We start from the raw sequence: 19,685 nt of genomic DNA, 5'->3' as shown, positions 1-19,685 counted from the left end.
TCCTTGGAGGAACCCAATCCCAGTCACCCTGAATCACCTAATTCTATTTTTAATTTTTTGAATAGAGCTTTTAATTTTCCAGCCTTTGTTGTTGTTGTCTGTTGTTTGATTAATCCTCATCTCCACTTCTTTTGCTAGAATGTGAGCGTAAGAGTAAAGATCTGTTATCCACTTTGTTGCTACCTAACGGCACCCAGAATAGCGTCTGGTATGGTGTAGGCACCCAATAAATATTTGCTGAATAAATGGAGACAATTGGCAAGGCACTAATTTTCTGCCTTCTTGCTCCCAGGCTAAGGGAAAGACAGACTTGCATGGACAATTAAGGAATAACATGAAAAATACCATAACAGAATTAGGAAGACAGCCAAGGGAGTTACGGGGGCCTCACTGATAAGCTGTTACTTGCTCTGAGTGTTGTGGAGAGAAGGGCACAAAGAGAGCATGGGGAGGAGAGAAATCTCGGAAGCAAGAGGCAGGGTCTGTGTGCAGAATGATGACATCATTCAGTGTCTCGCACCTCCTGGAGGGTCCCCAAGCTCTCTGAACCGACCATTATCATAGCCTTCCTTACATTCTTTGTAATTTACTATTTACCTCTCAGTCTCCCCTACAAGGCTGTGAGATCTTTGATGCAAGGACCCAGGACGATCTGATCTCTTTCAGGCTGGGGCTTTGCTGTATTTATCCTCATCTCATAGGTTAGTATGGTGCTGGTGACCTCAGTACATGTATAATGTATAATAAATGGGTGATGAGTGATGAATGAATGAATGAGTGAATGACACAGCTTAAGAGCAGTTTATTTAAGGAGAGTTTTGAATTTAAGTTGAGCAGCAAAAATAGCTAATGTGGTCTGAGGTAGCAATAATAAAAGTATAGTGCCTGGTTTGCTGAATACCTAGAATCTTAGACTTATGGAGATTAGAAGTGAGACCTAAGATGTGAGATGACTTGCTCATGGGTCCACACCAAATTCGTAGTCAAAGTAGGACTTGAATTTAGAGATCATGGCTCACAGTTAAATTTGCTTTCTGCTAAGTTCTACTATATTCTGTGCTGGTCAGGCCGCAACTGTAGTAGACTGTGCATTTCTGAGCACAGTACTTCTGACAAAGTAGAATCTGTCCAAGGAAGCATGATGCAGATGCTCAGGGGAAGTATAAACCATATCACATGAAGATCAGGTGAAGACATTAAGGATGTCTCACCAGAAGAAGAAAATACTTGCAAAAGTGAGTGGGAAAACATGATATCTGTCCTAATATTTTTAAACATATGAGTCATTATTCCTTTGCTCCAGAGAGGAGAAATAGAAGCATAGGTAGAAACTATAGAGAATCAAATTTCAACTCAATATGAAAAAAATGATCTCAAAATTAGAATTGTCCAAGAATGAAATTCCGAGTGATACAATATATGCAAGTAGAGGCTGGCTGATTATGTTAGGGCAAGACTGTGAGTTCCTTTAGAGCAGAGGTCATGTTTTGTTTGTATTTCCCTAGGACCTAAATGGTACCTGGCGCATAGTATATGCTCACTTAAGATTCATTATGCATCTTTCAAAAGGGATTCCTCATGGGGTGAGTGAGCATGGAGGTGAATAGGAGTGTACTGTATTATTAACTCAAAGGACTTTTCCAACCCCTAGGTTTATGGTCCCTTGATCATAAAAATTCACACAAAGTAATGCATCAATATTTAATGAAGCAAGTCATTTCATACTCTTACAAGTAAAAGCCAGTGAATTGTTGTTTCTTTCAAACTCTACTAAGCCCTGTGATGTTGCATTTTTGTTCCTCCTTTAGGAAAAGGAAAGGTTTGTTTGCCACAACCCCATCTTATTCAAAGGAAATCAGGGCTCGTTACATCTCTGCACCTGTTAACCAAACTAAAATTCCACGCAGAAGTTTAAATGGAGTTTGTTTTGTCAAAGTAGACTAGGAACGATTTATGGAAACCTGAGTGATGGTTATGCCAATAGGTTTACACTTTCCAAAGTGATGACTAATATAGAAAATCAGGTTTTTCACAGAGTCCTAAATCCTATTTAAATTGTCACCTTTTAAAAATGTTTTAACAAATATTTTAAATATCACTTCAGGAAACTTATTTTTCACCGAATAGTTTATATTCAGAATGTGTTGGCTTAATATCTGTCCCTCTCTTTTCTTGTGTGTGAACATGAAAGTGTCATTCCTTTTAGTCCATGCAGAGGTCATTTGAAGGAGACAAAGAAAGCTTTATTTGGATTTACTATGTTAGCCACAGAAAGCTATGAAGAACTAAATGGTAATAAGGCAGTTGTTTGATTTGTTATTTTCATCTTATTCTTTGAGAATTTTCACAGTTTATCTTTTCCCAAAGGGGTCATACTTATTTGTAAACTCAAAAATCTGTATCAGTTTCCCACTAAGGTCTTTCATATGCTATAGGATTAATTTTCTTTCTTATGTCATCATATATATATATACACATATATATATATATGCTTAAAACACATTTCTCTGTTTTCATGAAATATTATCATCTTAGTTCCACTTCAGATAATAGTGCTGCATTAGCCGCAAAGATATTCATGAGGTATTTGGTTGTGATTCTAACTTAATTTTTAAAGACCCATATACTATAAATATAGCAAGGTGCTTTTGAGAATTCATGATTTTGGTGTTACACATTTAATGATGTTATTAAAATTTCCCCCTAGTTTTTAATTCCAGTCACCTAAATGGAATAGATTTTGTGCTCTGTGTATTCCTAATACGTAACTTGTTCAGGATCTTTCAGATATATGCACTTAACTGAGAGATTCTAAGATGTTTCCCAAATAAAAACCAATATCTTCTTTCCTTCGCCTTTATGAGTTATAAAACAATTTTCCCTCCCCTTCTTCTTTTATTTAATTTATATGCCAGAGATTTTTCTGCTCTGGGGCTGAAAATGGAAGACTAGGGAAGAAAGTTGATGAAATAGAGATGATTCAAAGATCTGAAATATTTTATCCTCACTCGATATAAAGTAAATTATTTTTTCTCTTTTCCAATAACCATCATTTCCCTTGATCTTGGAATCACTCAAAACCTAGCCACTGAGTCCTATATAAACTAATGCTCTGTCTCTAGATGTGGAGAAAGATAAAGTGCTGGTACCTGTACAGATTTTACTAGTTTGATTATATTTACAGTTATGAGATACCGCAAATTTAAGACTGCCATTTTTTCTCATCACTGAGTATTTATTATATATAACAAATACATGGGAAAGAAAAAACTATATTGTGTGATATAAATAGTTTATTTACATTACAGAAAAACATCAAGACAATGTATACTATTTCAAATATATCCATACATAATCAAATATAGCTGTAGTACATGTTTTCATTGGTGTAGATTACCACAAATGCAAGGCAACATGTGTAGATCTCTTGTCTTATTCTCTTGTCTATAATACTGTATTGTGTAGTCCAAGCTCTCGGTAGTCCGGCCAATGTGCAACATGCTCCCTTTAGATTAACCTCGTGGACGCTCTTGTCGTGTTGTCTGAACTGTAGTGCCCTGTATTTTGCTTCTGTCTGTGAATTCTGTTGCTTCTGGGGCATTTCCTAGAAGGTTGGAAAGTTTACAGATCTTAGTCCAGTGCTATTACCTCAAGTTTGGTCCCACAATCACAGAGTGAAGTTGTGGATTCAGCAAATTATGAAAATATTTCAGATGAAAGACTTTATTATTAGCAGAAGCTGGAATTATTTTGGAAGAGGTTTTTCGTTTGTTTGTTTGATTTTGCTTCTCCTTGCAGTCGTCTTTAAGTGTCATTGAGAAGAATCGAAGAATAGAGGCAGAAGTTGAAGAGGAATACATTTCCCTAGTTCTCAATTGCTTGCACATCAAGGCACAGAGTGACTCAGTGCAGTGCAATCAAGCAAGTGCGAGCTCGTCTAATCTCATGTTAAAGGTCTTCAATGCTTTCATATTTTAAATGTCCTAAGAATGAACATTATATTGACATTTCAAAGCTACAAGTTTAAATCCTATCAAACCAGAGAATGAGCCACCTGTTAATATTGGATATGTAATGGAAAGGGATATTGTTTTGGTTCAGCCTAATATCATTTTTGTACATTAATACTATAAGCTAGAGACATAAATGGATACCAACTATTTAGCTTCTATGAAAAGTTAATATTTGGTTAAATTATCTGAAAAGCTCTGATCTAGTGTCTTTTCTCTTATAATAAAGTAATGCTTTGATGACACAAATAAAAATAACACTATAAAGTTTGTATAAAATCCTATTATAATAAGTTGTAGGGTATCAGAAAATATATACCCATATATATGTTCATATATGAATCTATACATATATATAGTAGGTATATATATGGGTTTTTTTGGGAAGAGGATAAAGCTATCAAAATGAGTGTGGAGCTGGAAGTCACAATCCCAGCAACTGGGAGCCAGAAATAAAAATGTAGAAAATCTCAACAGGGCAACTCTCTTCATTTCAGAACATGTCTCTCGATGTCTATATTTTTTATGACACATGTTGTATTTAGGAGAAGGGCAGATGTCTGACTAAAATAGTAAAAACAAGGGGAAGGAATTAGAAAAAAAAAGAAAAAAGCAAAGTTGGAAGAGGAGACAAGAAAGAAAAGAGGTAGAAAAGAGGAGAAACCAGGTGATGACAAGATTAAAAGAAAACTGAAGAGAATGAGGGGAACTGCACTTGGTGTGATTTTGTAAATCTTTTAGCAACTAGATGTTTTGGAATAGGTCTTGACAGACAAATGTTGCCAGATCACCAGGAAGGGAGGGTTTGGGCAGGAAGGGTTTTGCAGGAGCATGGCCTAGTTGGAAAGTCTGGTTTTTGAGCAGAATATTTTCAAGTGAATGAAACAAATCCATATTGAGAACAGTGTGGTTTATTGACTAGTATAACTCCTGGAAAGACTCTGGAAAGCTTGGACAGCCTAGGACAGATTTATAAAATGCATTACCATAATGCTAATTTAGCTCGTGTGCTCCTTCTCCTCCTCAAAGTAAACAGAAGATAGGTTTTGTTTTAACATGGAAGATAAAACGGCTATATGCTTTTAAAAAGTGGCTTGCCTAATTTGGAGCTCAGTTTAGGTTGTCCTGGACATCAGAATACAGACATCATGACCAGCCAAGGGGCAGCGTGAGCAGTGGGTGAGTGCACAGGCTCTGACACGAGGCAGCCTAGACTCCATTTCTGCCCTTGCTGCTCAGCTGTGTATATTCAGCAATTTACTGACTTCTCATACCACAGGGTCCCTATCTCCAAAAAGGGGATAACTGTTCCTTCTTCACAATGCTATCAAATGTATATACATATGTGTGTGTGTATACATATATGATACATGCACACACATATATATAGACACACAATTCCTGGGGAAGTAAGGACCCTGTGTATTCCAGTTGTTTTTAGTATGTATGGGAATGAAACTGTGATTAATAACAGACTTGCAAACATCTGCTAAAGTATTTAAAGTTCTGCATTTTTGTCAATACATGAAGTAGCAAATAAAATTGTTAGGAGATTAGCTCTCCTAAATATGAATTTCATTTTTCATGTGCTGATATTGCTAAGCTATTAGAAGGCTCAAGACCCTTTGAGAAATATGGCACAGTTCCCTGTGTTTTAGATTCCTTTCTGTCTTTTCTTTTATGCTCAGTATTTTTGGTTTCTTGAGTTATCTTTATATTTCCCAGAATCTATTTTAATATAATCCATTGACTCACTTGGCATCTAAGTGTGAGAGTCGAGTTGATGAACTCAACTTGGCTCAGAGTAGCACAAAGCTCCCGTCAATGATCTTCCCTTAAGCCTTTAGGCCAGGCAAGGATTTATGAACCATATTTTGTTTTTTTCAAGAGCAAATGCCACACTTGTCCTCAAAGAAGATAGCACAGTACAGATACTGAGATGTATTATGGCCTTTATTTTCTAAAGATACAATACTTTCTTTTATATTCTTATCTTTTGAAAATAATTTTTTGGGAAGCATTCTGATTTACTGTAGAGCTGTACAAACAAATGAAAGTCTAAATACCTTGTGAATTTGATAAAAACCTTGAAAAACTGTCTAGGAACTTTTCTCTCAAGCAGAGTAAAATCAAATCAGAATGAAGTCTCTTCAGTAACATTTCTGGTTAGACAGGACATAAATAACATGCATTTGGTTTGGAATCTAATTCTTGCTTACCATGAATTTACACACTAATGAAGTTAAGCAAGTACCTGGCCTCACTCCTTTACTCCAAGCTCAGTATCAGACATCACTGACTAATCATGGTTTTCTTTCCTGTTGAAACTGGATGAGATCTCTGTATCTCTCTCAACAGAGCTTTCCAGGAAGCAATTACCATTTGATTGCTATTTGATATGAAACCTTGTTGTGAAATTTGCTCCATGTTTCCTTATATCAAGGTTTTCATGTCTTACAAAATAATCTTCTCATTATAATGATTTTCGTTGAATTTTGTGACTAAAAGTTATTCTATCACCTTAAGATAAAAATGTATTTGTTGTTTATACCAAATATGTTAAAAATGATTATACCTGAGAGTTATACTGGGAAATATAAGTGCCATAAATGAGAGCTATAATTGAATACTTTTTTAGGCCTTGTATAAAATCTATTCTGACCTCATTTGGCATACTGATCTGGGTAAGGAAGGAAACACTGATCATTAACATCATCTGTCAGTAGTTTGAATGAAGACTGAGTTTTTATAGTTAAAAGAAAAGAGCATGTTTAAACAAAGATTGGTATTACACATTAGAAGGGAAAAAAAGACCTTTGCTTAGGAAATAAATAACCCTCATCATAATGCAAAAGTAAGGAAAATAATTTATACCAGTCCAGAATGGAAATCAGTATCTTTCCATTTGTCTATTCAAATGCTGTTGTGATGAAGAAATAGGACTCCAGGGAATGAATAGTTGTAGAGCCCCTGAAGGGACTTGTAATTAGAGTGATCTGATTAAGAAAGGAGAAGTGACACATCGCTTTATTTGGCCATTGAGTGCAGTTACTGACCTTGTGATGCAGAGGACCACCACACAGATGACAGCAATCTGAACCGTTCCGATCACGGCTGCGATTAAGACATACTGAAATCGTACAGGGCCGGGAACAACGTACAGTACACTGTAGTCCTTTTTTTCACAGTGTTGTCCAGTATAACCAGCATCACACCTGAAAGAAATCATAGTGTTCAGTCACCTGTGGCTGCTGGACCCATTTTTATAGTTGGCTGATGGGCATTTATCATCATTGTGAAATTAGAGCTTTTTGTTTACCTCTCATATAAAAATAGTACTCTGTAGATATGTTTCTCAAGTACCTATTTTCAACAAGGTCTCTTTGTGTTTTTGATTTCAAAGATACATGGTTTATTTTTATACTTGTAATAATAGATTTTGAAGATAGGAGGGTTAGGAGATAATTTGTGGTGCTAATATAGAGAGACAACAGATGCCCAGGAACAATTGTTCTTTCTATATATTTTTTTTTTTCTGGTGAGCTTTATGTTTTATTTAACTTGCTCTTTAATCAACCTAAGTCTACATAATTGCTTGAGAAAAGGCTTGTTTCTGATGACATATTTATAAAAAGTAGTGCTATTTATTTTTGGATAAAGGATTCTCTATGCTACTGTTAGAATAAGTGTTTAAAAAAAATGTTAGGGTCAGAGGCACAACAAGAGTGATTTCTTCAATTTGCCAGTCATAAAGTTGTCCACTTATGTTAGAAAGTCAAATTTCAGTAGAAAAAAAAAATTAATTATGAAGTAGGCAATTAAGTTCGGCAAAACATGCGCTATTCATCTGAGGATGAATGCTGCCCCTCACTCGCTCACCCTCACCAGAAAGCTCAGGTAGGCAATCTCATGCTAGAATTAGTATTTGACAATGAAATGAGGAAACACCTCACATGAAAACAATACTAATGGGGACCAGCTTGTCATTGACTTTGTGCAACTATTTTTTGGTATTTCACTTTGAATTTCTCATAACTGCATCCTGGGATCTTGTCTTCTGCATCGGAAGGGTTTAATGATGATGAACTATGCTGGGGATGTCAGGGCAGCAGGAGCTGCCTCTCACACTGCCTGGCTTTACTGGAAGGCAGGTGCTGGTGTATTCAGTGAAGGAAAACAGGAAAGGAGGACAGTCCTTGAGCAAGAGAGAGAGAGAGAGAGAAAGAAAGAAGAAGAGGGAGAAGCAGAAGAAGAGAAAAAGAAGAAGGGGAGGGAGGGGAGGGAGGGAAGAGAAGGGAAGAGAAAAAGAGATACACCTTTCACCGTATATCAATACACAACCTATTCATCACATGCCACGTGCATATTCCTTTAATAAAAATACATTTGTTTTTTCACTTTGGCTTTATCATCCCTGAAATAATTCTGTTCTATCCATGAGTATTCAGCAGATATTTGTATGTATTAACTAAATCCAGACAAGCAGTTTCTTTGTGTCTCAACTGAGTTTGAGTCTGTGGAGATGCAGCTAATAATCTCACTACACGAGTCTTGTGGATAGCAGATCCACAGAAAAGAGTGTTTGCCTAGCTAAATCAAGATTGATGATATTTACTGGAAGACCTGAAGGACTTTGGAAAAGACGATCTCCCAAAAGCAACTATGTTATCTCATGTACTGAATGGATGGATGTAAGACCCAGCCATTCCTTTATTTGAGAAATATTTACCAAGTACCTGACATGTGTCAAGCACTGCTCTGTGTCCGTGGGAGAGAGTGGTCAATAAAACGGAGGAGGCTGTGTCTTTAAGGAGCTTGCAATGCCCAAAGGACAGTGTAACATTTTACCTGAAGAGTGTATATAATGATGTGTTACATAGTATTCGGGTATATAAAGTACACACATTTTGTTGTTTTCTAGTTTGTGTGTGTGTGTGCATGTGTGTGTGTGTGTGTGTATAGGAGAGGCAGAGAAAAGCTTAGCTGCTGATCACCCATTCAGGCAGAATGCCATCCAACTCTGTAAACATTCAGAATGTAGTGTCTATATTTTTACTTTACACATTTAAAAGTTAAAGGGTGAAAACATTACCTGCAAGATGGCTCCTGCATATTGATAGAGTGTTCGCACTTCCCGTGCATGCAGAAGCCATTGTAATGTTCTGGGCAAGGTATGTGGTGTTCTCTGGCACTTTCTTCTAATTTGTTAGCATTCTCTGTGAATACAGATAAAAGCAACACCCCCATAAATACTTTCTTAGCCTGGTAAGATCAACCAGTGCATTACAAAGCAGAGCTACAGTAGGCAAAGACATTTAAAAGGGCAAGAATTAAAAGGCCATGCTTCAGAAGAAAGAGGGAGAAAGAATTGAAAGACTGATGTCTCTACAATTGTGTTTAGAGATGAAACTGCAAAATTACCCAGTGCTTTTCATGCTTTTATGCAATTTCCTACATCTTTAAGAGCCAGTGGTGTTTCTATGAGTTGTCAGACAGCTTTAATTTTCCTTGTGTAGAGACCGTACATTGATCATAAAATAATTCAAAAAGAAATATCCTATTTTTTGAATTTCAAAGCCCAGCATAATGTCCCTAAAAGTAAATTGCTGTAATACCTTGATGCTCTCAGTGTGGGAGCTTAAAAGTTAAAACATGGCCGTGTTCAATTGTTAAACAGAAGTTTTCCAAAACCAAATGCAGATTTCAACAAATGTATTCTTTCAGGCTTTTTTCGACTACTGTGAACGTGAATTTTACCAGCACCCATCCATTTTCTTATTGCCTAAATAAAGCTATTGAAAGAGTAAACGTTATTTCAGAATCACTTATGTAGACACTAACACAGTACATACTGAATGCTGTAAGTGTATTCCAATTCATATTAGTTGGCCTATGTTAGCAATGTTATGTGAAATTTAAACTCATGATAAAGAAAAGACTTGTGTTCTAAAATTAACCCTTTCCTGGGTTATTAACAAGTTTTGTTTTTTCAAGTTTCTATGAAGATAAAATATCTTTATAGAGACCTGACCTTTATCTGACCTTTGTTAGTCTAAATACATTTGCTTCTTATTTGTAATGCCATCTCTCAGAGGTCTTTCATTCTTTATAAGTTCATAATATAAAGTTTTGCCTTTTTTGAGTTTCTTCTATCATCTGAGACCTGATACACTTTAAAATTCTTGCTTAAACGCATAAGAAACATAACTCTCTTGACGTCAATCTGAAGACACTTTTCAGCACCACAGTAATTGGTCAGCAGTAATGGATTCTTCCAATGATGGCAGATTGAGAATAAATTGCTATTTGTATGAAATAGACTATTTCCTATCATTTACCTATAGGGGTATGGTTTTTTATTGTAGTGCATCCTTATAATTTTTGCTGGCAGTCACGGATGATGACAGTATTCATCATGAGAAAAAAATGTACCTTCAGTATCAGTGAATTAGACTAATATATTATTTATGTTTAAGCAGAGCTATGAAATATCTATACATGTTAAGATCTAGGTGTCCTCTGTAAAACACTAAAGTTTGAAGTGAATTGTTAAATATGTTAAGTGCTTTCTTGTGTAGGGATATTTATGTTCATTGGTATGATGGGTAATATTTCAAATTACAGACCCAAATTAATAAAGGATTTATCATAAACATGCTGAAGAGACTAGAGATGACATGTAAATCATTCATTTTTTTCTATATCTGGTCTCTTTACCTATTTAGGTAATCTTTTGTTTGCATTATAATATTTCTACTTTGATAATTATTATTAAACTGAATGAACTACTTCCAAAGAAAAGACTAAGAATATACAGAACTTTCTATTTTGGTTTCTTCCATTCTTCCAAGTTACTTTGGGCTTTTGTGTCATAGTGTTTTTGGTAACAAATCGCACCTGCAGTAAGCTAACGCAGCAAAACTGAAATGGAAAGTGTGGGGTTACAATTTCCAATATGGGACTATGTGACCAAAGTAGGAGCACGGCATTTAGAGACACCTTGAGATGGCCTGCCATCTTTCATGAATCCATGAAGACTCGGCTCATTCCGTGCCTTGGCTGGGAGGCTACAAGCCAGAGTGGTCAAACCATGCACCTGCTATTGAACGACAACTTTAGCTGTGGGGTTTGCCAGCCTCGCTGCTGATGTAATGAACCAGCACTGATTTTCCCCTCTTATTTCTGGATCTTCTCTCCATAACAAACTATTCAACATTTCTATTTAGTGTTCGTTAGTAACCCTTCAGTGCTTCTGCACACCTGCATGTAGGGGAATTTCCGTTACTTCCCTGCATTTCAGTTGTACACTGTGATTTCTGTCAGAGTATTTTTCAAACACATCTTATTAGGGCTATTTTTCTTTCTGTCAGTTGCAAAAGAATATCAAGAGTTTTCTTAACTCAAAATCCATTTCTAAGGCTATTTTATGTTTAACTTTGTCCCTCTCCCCATACTGCTTTTGTTTCTGGATTTGTACCATATCCACAATCAGGAACTGAAAAGTCAAGGGCAAAACAAGAGCTTGTTTGAGTGAGACTGTTGTCTTAGCAGAGTAAGAGCTGGATATGTTCACAAAGTTCATTATCCAGACTGGATGATCACGTGGGAGGGGAATAGTTTCCATCCTAGAATCAGCTAATTAGTTTACACCATTCCTTATGAGCTTGGAGTGCTCTGTTATGCTGCTCATAGGATACTGTCAAATAAGAAAGTTAGAGAGATTGAAAATAAATGAGTAGAAGAAATGATCCCTGGGCAAGAAAATGAGAGATCATCAATATATGTCAACGAATTTATAGTCAATCCAAACAAGTAAACCAGTTGATTGAAAACCTGAATACATAACCACTTCTAGTAATGCAATAGACATGTTTTAGAAATGAGATTTAAGTATATTAGGAAGAGTAGATACACAGAAATCTAATATCCCAACCAAATGTATGTATGGGCCATGGTGGGTCTTTGTGATCCTGATGTTTATGCAGAGGTATTCAAGCCATAACAATGCATTTAAAGATTTAAAGTCACAGAAAAATGACACTTTTGGGGTCTGTATGTTTTCTCCAGTGGCTGACGATTTAGGCATCAACTTCTCTGTTCTCCATTTAAAAAGAGTTTTAATGTCAGGGTTGTGCTCTTTCTTCTAAGAGAGAGAATGATGATGGTAGAAACTCTTTTGTGTCTTTGTTTAAAATCCTTGTTCAGTTTCCTGTTTAAATGTTTACAAATGGTTTGTTCTGAATGAGATCCTGACTTCTTTAAGAAACCAGTTTCTGGTAAAATCTGAGTTACTTGCAGCAGAGCTAAAAGGGCTGCATGCGCCTTGCCAGTCAGCATTCCTGTCAGGAGTTACGGAAGTGGGCTAGTCTAAAGCACAGCTCTGAGCATTGTTTCTATGCTGGGGCTTTTGGGGAAAGAGACAGGGTGAGCCGAAGAGACAGAGGGGATGGTGAATGGCAAGCCCTTGCTTTATCACAAGTCAAGTAGCGTAAGTGGATCAAAAGGGTGCTGAGCCAGGCATAGCAGTTCAGAGACTTTAATCAACTATGGCGTGTGTGTGTACTTGTGGAGTGCGTGTGTACATGTGTGTTTACCATTACCCCTGCCTTCTTCCCAAAAAGCTGGAAATAAGACGTTGTTCAGAGAAGTAATCTATCAAAGCCACACCTTACGGATTGAAGCAGAAATATGGCTCTAAAATTAGACTAAAACTATTTCTGTATCTGAAGAAAGGATGTTTCACTTTGGATAAGGGTTGGAGCTTTTGGCAGAAGAATCTGAGTGTCACGCTGTGTTGTGTATTCAAGCACTTTCCAGGGTGGTATGCCCTGAGAAGCCAACTTGAACTAGCAAACCCAGAGTGCCCAGCTGCGGAGATGGACGCACTAGACTGTCAATGTCTAATGCTATTAAATATTCACTCGGTCAACCCATTTCTCTTGTTTCGATGCTCTGCTCTCTGAGCGGGGTTAAAATAATTTGACTTCTGTGTAGCCGACAAATTGGGAATGGCTTTGAGAGTACCACCTGGATATCTTATTTATTTGACAGTTACATATTGCATTTGAGTGAACTGATTGGTTCTGAGTTTCCCTGCATTTTGGGGGCACAAGTCAGCTTTCTTCAGCCCACTCAACTCTGGGGTTTCGCAAGATCAAATTTATGCACCTGTAGACTAAAGGACCAGACCCCACACATAGTGCCCTACAGTCTGGGAGGACTTCGGGGGGCTGATCAGATGATACTTCTCTGGAGACAGCCCTATTTTGTTTTAATTGGGACTTTCTTTAGTGTATATACAGATCATCCAGGCCACTGATTCCCCAGGGGGAATCTGATCCTGTGTAAGGATTTCAGAGTAAGTTGGAAAGATCCTAAACTAGAAGTATCATCAGGATTTAGAGGATGTTTTAAGGAGGCCGGTTTCTACTGCAAGTTTTTAAGCAACCAGAGCTCCTCAATAGGGGAAGGAGTTACATAGTGAAGTAGTGAGTTTGTTGGGGTATTCAAATTTCTCAGATGTGTTACTATTTCTCAGATGTTGCAGAGTGTTCTGTATGGTAGGTTGGATTATTTCAGATCTCTAGGTTCTTTGAATTTTAAGAGTAACATTTATTTCTTTTGCTCATATTTACTTATCATGGATTACTAATAAATAGTTATTGAAAAATATTATTTTTGATATTCTGGGGAAAAGAAGTGGAGACATTATTTAGATATAGTAAACAAAGGAAATCACTTTGCCTTAATTATGGGGGCATTTTACTTTTTCAGATCGTGTAAAATATCTTAAATATTTACCATGTCTATAATTCAGATATCCTAGTATAAAGTGATCTTCATTATGTATTGTCTTCCTTATGGGGAACAATATGTTTGTGAATCTAAATTCAATTTTTTTACATCATGCTTTAACATCACCAATTATCTTAACAAGTGCATGCATGTGAGTTGTACAGTTTGGTTTCTTATCTTTTCAACTATCTTTTCCTGTGGGCACACAAAATGTGCCACATTTTCCCAGCAAACTAAAATTTCAATTTTGGATGTATTTATATAAAACTTGTATTTTTCATGTTTCATAACAGTACAAGGAAACACCAGCTCTGAGATATTCATGTACTTGCATCCCTGTTGTGACTACTTGATTTTACTCTTCTCCTTCTTACTGCCCTATCACCAAAACAGTTTGAAAATAATTTTTAATTTAACCAACTAGAAAAAGAAAAACTATCTTTCTTTCCATTATGTTTACATTGTGCCTGGGACAGAAACAAATGATGAATTTAGAAGCAAAGTCATGATTGTCCCATTGTTGATTAGAATTGCTTTCAAAGGAGATATATAATTCTTATGGTTTCCTGTCCTTATCAGGTAGAAACATATGGGATGGCAGTAAAACCTTATATCTGGCTTGAATTGCAATCGAATTTTTTTAAAGACCAGAAAAGCATTCCTATTGAACGGGTTCTGAATGTAATGCAATATTCTTGCACCTTAACCAATTCTATAATAACCTCACCTGCTGTCATGGTTTTTTCAAGGCACAGATGAGCAGAGGAGAAGCATCTTTCCTTTTTTAAGCCTCTAGGACAGAGACTCAACTGAGCATGCTAGCTAAAAGTGACAGACTAGCACAAGGGACATGGGCATGTGTCCTTCAATGGACACAATTGATTCTAAAGTTTCGTAAAGAGCAGAGACCCAGTCACAACATTCCTAATCTGTTCAAGATTTAGAAAAATAACTTCAAAATAGAGATCAAGTCCTTCAGATGCAACACATTCAACATTTCTTCTGCCAGTTGAACATTATCCTAGTTTTTCAGGAGAGTAATTGAAACTGTTTGGATCTCCAACTTTGCTAATTAGGTAAAGGTATGGGTTGGGAGCAGGACAGATGGAGATACAAAGAAATTCTTTCTTATCCTACCCCTGATCAGGCACTAATATTAAATGTGAAATGTGATTATCCACATCACCGCTTGCATATGTAAAAGTTCTTATTGGACATAAAATGAAAATAAAGGGGAAGAAAACTAATTTTCATGTTACTACATTCTCAGGCAAGACCTTATTGACACTATTCAAGAATTGCTTGAATTTCAGTTGGAAAAAGTACCAGCATTGGAAATAGACATAGTAGTTTGAGGACTGGGGTGACTGAAATGCAACACTACTGGATGATTATTTGCATGGACTTTTATTATCTCGGGTTCTCCTGGTAATATATTTACATGGATAAAAGCTAAGAAATCTTTAAAACCTTGGGAGAGGAACTTGTATGTACCATTTTAACTTCTGATATCCCAATGCAATTATTATAAAACTAAGGATTTGACATCACAAGTCTCATGCAGATTTAGCCACAAATTCTGGACTTCCAAGAAAAAAAAATTTGATTATTATTAGGAGAAAAATAAGCAGATATTTAGCTATTTTCTCTGTCCTTTGCCTTACAAATGCTCTGCTGGCTTCAGGTGGCAGAGCCCTCCAGAAAGTGAAGGGAGCAGGCTACTGGGGGAATCTACGCTCTGCGTGCAATGGTCCTTTTCAAACTTCACCATTCAGTCAAGAGCCTATTAACTCTCAGCAAGTGGGTAACTCCTACAGGTTTAGAGGATTAAGTTGAAGACCTTTTAAAAATATAGTATTTCATGGAACTTTAGATGTCTTTGACAACACTTTGTAAACATCGGGCCTTGGGAAGAGTCAGGGATCTATGGTTCATTAGCCTCTCGGGGGTCCAGAGCCGGAGTTGCCTTAAGCTTATCTGGGGCAATTTGCTGCCACTCTCCCCACTGAGCTCTTGCTGCAGCAACCCTGCTCTCTTCCAAGCTGCTCTTCGAAGACAAAGTTTACTATAAACCTTAGAGAAAGAAAAAGATATGGGAAGCCATATTATGCCAAGGACACTCCCCTCTCCTTTTCTCTTCTGTCTTGAACTACAAGCTGTGAATTTCTGGCCAAATTAATTTGCTTAGCAGCTAATATGGGTGTCCCTTCTTAGTGAGCTTCCTTGGTGACAGTGTTGCTGATGACAACCCAAGTGACAGAGTGTTCAGGTCCTGTCCACTTTTGTCTTCTGTGTTACGTGAGTCAAGCTCTTTTCTCCTTTATAAGCTGCATGTGCAGCAATGGATGAATAGTCAAGACAAACCTTCTCAGGTGACACATTTGTTTTCCTCTGTGACTCTGAAATTATTAGCCAATAGAGAATGAGGGCAATTTAAGCTGGAGCATTCACTACAGACTTAAATAATGTAGATAGGACAAAAAATTGGCTTTCAGTAATTTGTTCTATATAAATATTTCTTGAGTACCTACTATGTGACTGGCATTGTGCCATGTATTATTTGTAATACACTGTGTCTACTGGTTGTTTCCACATGATTTTGCTTGTTATCTTCTAAGCACAGCCAAGAAAACAGATCCTGAAGACAGGATGATAATAAATGTATCCACAGTTAACTGTAGAATCTACAACATGCCTAGCATTGTGTTCATACTTAGCATGACCAAAGTGTATTCCTTATTACAGCCCTGCAAAGTAAATTTATAAAAATCTGGTTTTACATAAATGAGGAAACTGAAGCTCACATAGAAATTTATTTGTCTCAGAAATTTATATAATTGATAAGCAAGAACTGGGTTCAAAACCAGGACTCTTCCCAGTGTAACATGCAGACCACGCAGTTAAGAACCTATTAAAACACAAGACAATGTCGCCTCAATAGCTTATGTATTGTTTGCCTTTTATGACTTCTGACTCTCTATCTCACTTGGATCCTGCTGCTGCTCTGAAAGCCAATTCTTTTCTTTTTCCATCCTTCTACCTTGGGAGAGATTTCTGGTCTAAGGCCAAGCCATCCTGACTCCCAACCCCTCCATCCTCATTAAGGGCTCTCTCCAGCAATGATCTCCTTTCTCTTCTGTATCTTTAACTTTCCTTTACTCTTTGTTCCTTGCCATCAGCATTTAAACATTTTCAAGAGGCTACCTTCTTAAGATAAAAATCCACCCACCTCTCTCATCCGTGTCCCTTGGTGGACCTCTTCTCTTTTTCCCTCTTTACAGCTAAACTTCTTAAGAGTCCCTCCTCCTGTTCTCCACTTCCTGCAGTAGCTCCCACTCACTGTTTCACCCACCGCTCTCTGGTCACCCCTTCAGACAACTGCTATGACAGGGTCAACCAACAACATCTTTGTTGCTAAAACTACTTGTCTCTTCTCGGACCTTAACTGTCCCAATCTCTCAGTAATTTGATACAGTTGACCACCTCTTTCTTTTTGAGGTCTTTTCTGCCCTGGGCTTCCATACTGCTTACCTCTTGTATTGTTTTGTTTTGTTGTTCCTTCATAGTCTATCTTGTGAGCTACTCTTTTCCAACTGATTCTTTAAGTGGTAATGCTTTCCTAAAGTTTTTCTTTTCTTTTTACACTTTAAACATTCTCCCCGAGGGAGTTCATACTCACTCAAGGCTTCTATTGTCACCTGAATGCCTCTGACTTCCAGGTTCTGATTAGCCAGCCCAGATCACCTTGTAATAGGTGATCACAGTTTCACAGAGTTTCATATCTATATATCAAAGCACCTCATGCTTCACAGGCACCTCAAACTCATCCTTCTCCTCCCACTTCCTTGCCCTGCTTCTTATGCTAAGCATATTCATCCACTCATTGACCCAAATAAGAAATCTGGGTTTCACTTTCAAATTCTGAGTAAATGACCAAGTACTAGGATTTCTACTTCTTAAGGATCTACCAAGTTTGTTCATTTTTTTACACTTCTGTGGCTACTCTCTCTCTAAATCAAATCATCACTATCTCTCAGCTCGTCTCCAGTCTTGCCCTCTCTAGGTCAATTTTCCACACTAAGCCAGAGTGATCTTTCTAGAACAAAAATATGAATTCATAATGACCCAGCTTAAGTCCTCTCCCGCAAAGAAACAATTCTTGATATTCCTCGTTACTCCTCCAATGAATGAAATTTTGACGTTACTTGGTCACTCAGAATCTGGTCCCAGTTTCTCCATTCTCGCCTCTTGTGATTCTCTTGCATCCTCTTACACTCATCATCTGAAATTTCTCTCTGCCCTCTGGGACTTCGCATCTGCAGTTTCCTTTATCTGGAATGTTTATTTCCCTTTTTATCATCCATTTACCCAACTCCTATGCATCATTGAGGCCCCATTATTGACATTACTTCCTTTAAGGAACTTCTGTCATCTTCTTCACTGCCCATTGTCGTTTACTTGTCTGTGTGATGCATTCGTTCATAAATTCCTTTTAAAGGCAAGTATTGTTGTCTGTCTTGTCTGTTTGTTTATTTTACCGCTGCAGTCTCTGCACTAGCAAGACCATAGCACACAAAAGATGATGGACACGTATTTTTAAAAGAAAAGAAGCTCTCCTAGGTTAACTCACTGACACAGTTACCCAGCATGGAGAAGCTGCCAGAAACATCCAGAAGTTGTATCAGTAGAAAAAGGATCTTAACGTTGTCACAGAAGCAACTTACTGTAGGGCAAGGGTGGCATCAGAAAATGACTGAGGGGAGGCTGAGAATGACCTTAGGAAAGAGCGTCTGCTGGAGGAGTATGGCCACAGGCCCTGTAGAAATGGACCAGGAGAGAGGGATGTGGACCCTTCCTACAGTCTCTGGTACGGCTAATGGAGACATGAGAGCATCATCTAGTTTTTAAAATAATATTCCCTCTGTTAACCAAGGGAGTGTGATTTTAAAAGGAAGCATTTATAATCGCCTTTATGTAAAGATTGAAGAATTTGGAAAATTTAGCTCTTCTAGGTGGAAAAACTGATATCAGCATGCATGTCATATCTCAGACATCATACTGGAAACTTGCATGGTCAATTCTGAATTCATAGATTCTAATTTGGCCATTCACACTGTATCTCCGGTATTATCCAGAAGTCAGAGATGGTTGAAATTTTTTCAGGATAACAGAAAAAGGAAACTTACTTAAAAAACAAAACAAAACACAGAGGCATTTCAAAATAAGAACTAGGATTGTAAGTTAATAAAACAACTTCATTAGTTGTCTGTTTCTAAATACAATCCACATTTTATTCTCATACTTAAAAAATAATAGATGGTAAACACAAACTCGAAGTGCAGATCAACTTGATGCTATTGCAGTGAATAAGGCTAGTGTTCAGCTTGGTTTTCTACAAGAGCACTCTGAAAAGAACTGGAGAGCTTTTATAGTTTCTTAAGCTAAGGAGCAAAAGTATAATTTTTACTCTTCAACAGACTTTCGTGAGCAGTGTCTCAAAAGTGCTTGAGAAAACACTAGGAATAATGTCAAATTCTCTATGGAAACAGCTTTAAAAGTGGACTTCTATTCTGGAAAAAATAAAAAGAAATAAATAAGTTCTAAAAAAAAAAATTCGTGGTGAAAGCACTTCAAATAGCTAGAAATGTTATATAGAACATTTCAGTGGAATATTTAAGTTTAATGTTTAATTCTAAACATTAATAAACTGCCTGGCCTAGAAATGCAGACAACCACAATGGAAGATTCCTGAACAACATCTATAGGTGCAGAGCCTTGGCATCTGGATGCTACAGAATCTTAGGAGACATCCTTGATACTCTGATACCCTCAAAGAAGTGTGTGTATGCACTTGCATGAGTTTTTTATAAACACAATTCT

At 37.1% G+C, this 19,685-nt stretch overlaps 1 protein-coding gene across 1 annotated transcript in view; it reads right to left on the bottom strand.

The window, feature by feature from the left end:
• Positions 1-3,275: 3,275 nt before the first annotated feature.
• The window catches only part of TMEFF2 (transmembrane protein with EGF like and two follistatin like domains 2), a 223,007-nt gene continuing 206,597 nt past the window's right edge, over positions 3,276-19,685 (bottom strand). Inside the window, exons 8-10 of the mRNA XM_010979726.3 lie at positions 9,103-9,226; positions 7,067-7,225; positions 3,276-3,604 (exon numbers count right to left, since the gene is read on the bottom strand). Of these exons, the coding sequence (XP_010978028.1) occupies positions 3,508-3,604; positions 7,067-7,225; positions 9,103-9,226 (380 nt within the window). The 3' untranslated portion in view covers positions 3,276-3,507. The remainder of the gene's footprint in view (positions 3,605-7,066; positions 7,226-9,102; positions 9,227-19,685) is intronic.

This window comes from Camelus dromedarius, chromosome 4, assembly GCF_036321535.1.
Source record: "Camelus dromedarius isolate mCamDro1 chromosome 4, mCamDro1.pat, whole genome shotgun sequence".
Classification (NCBI taxonomy): Eukaryota; Metazoa; Chordata; class Mammalia; order Artiodactyla; family Camelidae; genus Camelus; species Camelus dromedarius.
The sequence above is the reverse complement of the archived record's forward strand: the minus strand, read 5'-3'. Positions and strand labels throughout refer to the sequence as shown.